The sequence below is a fragment of the Carassius carassius genome, chromosome 16 (genome assembly GCF_963082965.1).
Source record: "Carassius carassius chromosome 16, fCarCar2.1, whole genome shotgun sequence".
Taxonomy (NCBI): Eukaryota; Metazoa; Chordata; class Actinopteri; order Cypriniformes; family Cyprinidae; genus Carassius; species Carassius carassius.
Window position 1 is genome coordinate 946,295 of NC_081770.1, and position 5,000 is coordinate 951,294.

At 36.5% G+C, this 5,000-nt stretch overlaps 1 protein-coding gene across 2 annotated transcripts in view; it reads right to left on the reverse strand.

The window, feature by feature from the left end:
* Nucleotides 1-5,000, reverse strand: part of LOC132159374 (NACHT, LRR and PYD domains-containing protein 3-like) — a 229,444-nt gene that overhangs the window by 191,727 nt on the left and 32,717 nt on the right. The window contains exons 13-16 of one of the 2 annotated variants that reach the window (XM_059568876.1): nt 4,845-5,000; nt 3,011-3,187; nt 2,113-2,286; nt 731-892 (exon numbers count right to left, since the gene is read on the reverse strand). The exon at nt 4,845-5,000 is cut by the window's right edge and continues 21 nt beyond it. In XM_059568876.1, coding sequence (XP_059424859.1) covers nt 731-892; nt 2,113-2,286; nt 3,011-3,187; nt 4,845-5,000 — 669 coding nt within the window. Of the gene's footprint in view, nt 1-730; nt 893-2,112; nt 2,287-3,010; nt 3,199-4,844 lie in introns of those variants that run through there. The other variant, XR_009437835.1, reaches the window with a different exon arrangement.

The window sequence follows — 5,000 nt, forward strand, 5'->3', positions numbered from 1 at the left end:
GATTGAACAGAAGAGAAGATAATCAGAGTTCAGTGGAATAAAGTATTAATTAGTTGCTATATTTCAATCACAGTAAAAAGTTACATTAAAATCCTGTAATCAAAAGTTGCTAACGGAGCAGAAGTGTTTAGCTGAATCTAAATTGTGTCTAATTCTTCACTTGTGTGTCAAGAAAGCATATAATAAGTGTGATAATGCAGATGCAGCCGGATGTTATCACAGAATAAGTCTCTTCAGGAGGACACAAGTCCGGATCACCCTGTCGGGTTTATTCTGTGATAACAAGCGGCTGGAGGTACATTATCTCTTACAGAAAGTAAGTGTAAAGTAATGTGACGTGTTGCTTGTCAAAGTAAAAACACACAAGAGACAGAGACATTGATCATGTGATGCTGGACGACTGTGAGCTGAAGCTGAATCTGCTCTGATTTTACCAGCGTTTTCCTACAATCTGAACAAATCTATTTCAAACTCTAATGATTCACTATTACTGATCTCATTAATAAAGCAGCTGTTGCTGTAGAAAGCTGTGACAGTCTGCTTTTCTTCTCTTTCCTCCTTTGTGTTCAACATTTTTATCAACTTTACATTTCATTCTGACACAAACCCTTTGAAATAAAGCTTGATGATCATTTGATCAACTCTTTTCACTAATATCTGAAAGTATATATTTGTTCACATATCAGAGGTAAATGAATCTCTTTAATATCACAAAGTGAAGTTTACTCACCTCAGTTTACAGTTTGAGTCTCGTAGCACATCAATGAGCTTCTGCTTTGAGTCTCCAATCATATTATCTCTCAGATCAAGCTCTTTTAGAAACTGCAGAGCTTTTGTGTTTGTCAAAGACTGAGTTAAAGAAGAAACATCTGTAATGCCACAGACATAAAGACTAGAAAGAGACAAACAGAGGAAGAGAGATCATCTTACAAACACATCATTAAGATGAAGAATCTTTCACAAATATAATGTGAACACATTCATCATGAGATATTGAGTATAAAGTGTTTTGTTGAACTCTTATGTGCTGTTCGTTTGGGGACGACACTCGTGCTGTTTGGGCTCTATATTTTTTTATGTAATTTTACTCAGTTCATTAATGTTTTTACTCCACATTTATGTAGTTTAAGGATTTATGATATTTTTAAATTTATAAAATAAATTAAAAAATATATTTTAAATAGGTTTTTATATAAAAATAACTTATGTAAAATTCACTTTATAAAAGACTGACATTCCTGATTAATGGGGATAACAAGGTGTGTGTGTTTTTCCTCCATCGTGTATTCTGTGATGGATTTATTGATTCAGAGAACACAGCCAACAAAAGGACATTTTGTTACAAAATGTGAAGTGAAGTGACATTCAGCCAAGTATGGTGACCCAAACTCAGAATTTGTGCTCTGCATTTAACCCATCCAAAGTGCACACACACAGAGCAGTGAACACACACACACACACACACACTGTGAGCACACAACCGGAGCAGTCCTATCTAAGATAGGTTCAAAAGTAAAAGTGAAAGTGAAGTGACATTCAGCCAAGTACGGTGACCCATACTCAGAATTTGTGCTCTGCATTTAACCCATCCGAAATGCACACACACACACACTGTGAGCACACACACGGAGCAGTGGGCATCATTTATGCTGCGGCACCCAGGGAGCAGTTGGGGGTTCGATGCCTTGCTCAAGGGCACCTAAGTCGTGGTATTGAAGGTGGAGAGAGAACTGTACATGCACTCCCCCCACCCACAATTCCTGCCGGACCGGGACTCGAACTCACAACCTTTCGATTGGGAGTCCGACTCTCTAACCATTAGGCCACGACTTCCCCGTGTCATTTATTAATGTTTTTACTCTACATTTATGTAGTCTTTTTGAAGGATTTATGATATTTTGTAAATGTATAAAATTTATTAATTAAAAATATATTTTTAAATAGGTTTTTATATAAAAAGAATATAATTTTATATATATCATTTAGATAAAGGGAACATTTGTTTTTATTTCAGCAAACATCATTTGGGGTCTGAAAAGACCTTGAACAGCACATAAGAGTTAAACAAAGTGATTTTCATCATTTTGATTCTTGTCTGTGAATGTTACTGACCTCAATCTCTCCAGTTTACAGCGTGAATCCTTCAGTACGTCACATAAGTGATTCACTCCTGGGTTTTTTATTTGATTCCCGCTCAGGTTCAGTTCTCTCAGGTGTGATGGGTTTGATTTCAGAGCTGAAGTCAGGATGAGACACTGTTTCTCTGTAATACTGCATCCACACAGACTGAAGACAGAAAGAGAAAACACAATGAATCAGACACGTTATGTTCATGTGTGAGTAATTCATCATGTGTTAACATCATACAGTGTAATAATTAAAACATTGCCAAAAACCTTATTATATGACCATAAACAAAAACAGAAGAAAAAAGATGAACAAAGTAGACAGAGGATGAACTACAGAACTACTTAAAATAACATTAAATGTGAAAGTTGAGTTTAAATGTGAGAAATCAAGAAAATTCTGTTTCTGAATTACAATTTACTTAAATACATTTTTAATGAACTGGATTACTGTGATCTCCGGTGATTGACTGAGATGAGAAAGAACTGAACCCCAACTGTTCCTCGGTGCTACAGTTGTGTGTGTGTGTGTGTGTGTGTGTGTGTGTGCGAGAGAGAGAGAGAGAGAGAGAGAGAGAGTGTGTGTGTGTGTGTGTGTGTGTGTGTGTGTGTGAGAGAGAGAGAGAGAGAGAGAGAGAGAGAGAGAGAGAGAGTGTGTGTGTGTGTGTGTGTGTGTGAGAGAGAGAGAGAGAGAGAGAGAGAGAGAGAGAGAGAGAGAGAGAGAGAGAGTGAGAGTGTGTGTTCACGGTGTGTGTGTGTGTGTGTTACAAAGTTCAGAGTATAGGACACTATATTTGGCCACACGTCACATCTTTCTCTTTTCCTGAAAGTAAACAGTAATCTTTAATCTGACTGTAACTGCTGTAGAGTATAATGATACTAACTCTAGTTTCTCCAGCTTGAATTGTGTGTTCATCAGTAGATCACTGAGGTGTTTCACTCCAGAGTCTCCTAGTAGTTTATTCCAGCTCAGGTTCAGTTCTCTCAGGTGTGATGGGTTTGATTTCAGAGCTGAAGTCAGGATGAGACACTGTTTCTCTGTAATACTGCATCCCCAAAGACTGAAGACAGAAAGAGAAAACACAATGAATCAGACACGTTATGTTCATGTGTGAGTAATTCATCATGTGTTAACACCATACAGTGCAATAAATAAAAAAATACAAATAAAAAACTGCCAAAACCTTACACTCACATTACATTTAGTCATTTAGCAGACACTTTTATTCAAAGCAACTCAGAAATGAAGACAACTGAAGCAATCAGACCAACGAGAGAGTAATGATACACAAGTGCTATAACAAGTCTCAGTTAGCTTAACAGTACATGTAGCAATACTTTTTTTTAAATTATTATTATGTAATAAGAAATGTGCTATAAATGAGTTCAGAGTGTGTGTTTGTGGACCGACATGATTGACAGCTGTTAAAGCACAATTACTATTTTAGATCCACAAACTGTACTGTATAAGATTTCTATTCAAACTGAAAGAATAAATCTAGGCTTCCTGTTAATGTTTTCAAAGCACAATGCAGAACTGAGACATTTCATTCACTGACGCTCTTTAGACTAAACCCAGAAGCACATAGACTTACGAGCAATCCGCCAAAATAAAAGCTTGCTGAGTTTAAGTTTGAAGATGAAAAATGAAAGAAATTCAAATTCTAGTTAAAATAATAATATTAGCACTTTATTTTTAAGTTTACTATAAAATAATTGTATTTGGATTTAATACTCCCTTTTTATTTTAAAATAAAATAGAATTATCACACTTTATTATTTTGTTCATTATTTTATTTAAATAAACCCTTAATAAAATGCAATAATATCATTACTATTATTAATGTATGTTTTGTTGTTATATTTGATGGGTCACCAGCTTCTCAGAAGAGAACCAGGCTGAAAAACTGATGTGCTCTTCTGAATGTAGGGCTGCTCAATAAATCACATGCAGGGCGTAAACTGGGCGTAAAAGCTAGAATTGCACTTGTGAGGAAGTGTATCCACAGAGGAAAGTCTTACTACTATTAGTGCAGCAGGAGACAGTGCTTGAGTCTGTTGTAGACATTACTATCCTCACAGTGTTGCCAAGTCTGCAGTTTTCTCATCGATCTGAAACTTTATCAATGTTGCCGTGGGTTGAAACGACCCCAGTGACGTGTATTTTAGCCCCGGAACGCTATTTTTACCAAGGGACCCCCTCGAAATGTGGTTAGTTTGGACTAGTTTTGAGAAGCAATTAGGTGGATTATGTTTTGAAAACCTGGCAACCCTTTCTGTCAAGCAGGTAACATTATTATCTCTAGTGGACTCATCGAAAAATGTGTGTGTGTGTGTGTGTGTGTGTGTGTGTGTGTGTGTGTGTGTGATATGTACAAGAAGAATGCAGGCCCTGGACTAAAGCACTGTGAGGTGAGGGAGAAGAGACTCAAAATATTAATAAGCTTAAAACACATTTTTGTCCATTTGAGTTTGTTATTTTAATACTTACACTATTATTTAAAGTGATTGATTTCAGATGGAGCAGCATTTAATAAACAGAACCATAGTTCACTATCAAGCTATTAAATATCACGTTCATAATCACAGATGAATCGCCTTCAGTTATGGTTAATCAGTGCAATGGATCATGGGAAATGTAATTTCATGGTGACTTTCTGAAAGTAAACAGTAATCTTTAATCTGACTGTAACTGCTGTAGAGTATAATGATACTAACTCTAGTTTCTCCAGCTTGAATTGTGTGTTCATCAGTAGATCACTGAGGTGTTTCACTCCAGAGTCTCCTAGTAGTTCATTCCTGCTCAGGTTCAGTTCTCTCAGGTGTGATGGGTTTGATTTCAGAGCTGAAGTCAGGATGAGACACTGTTTCTCT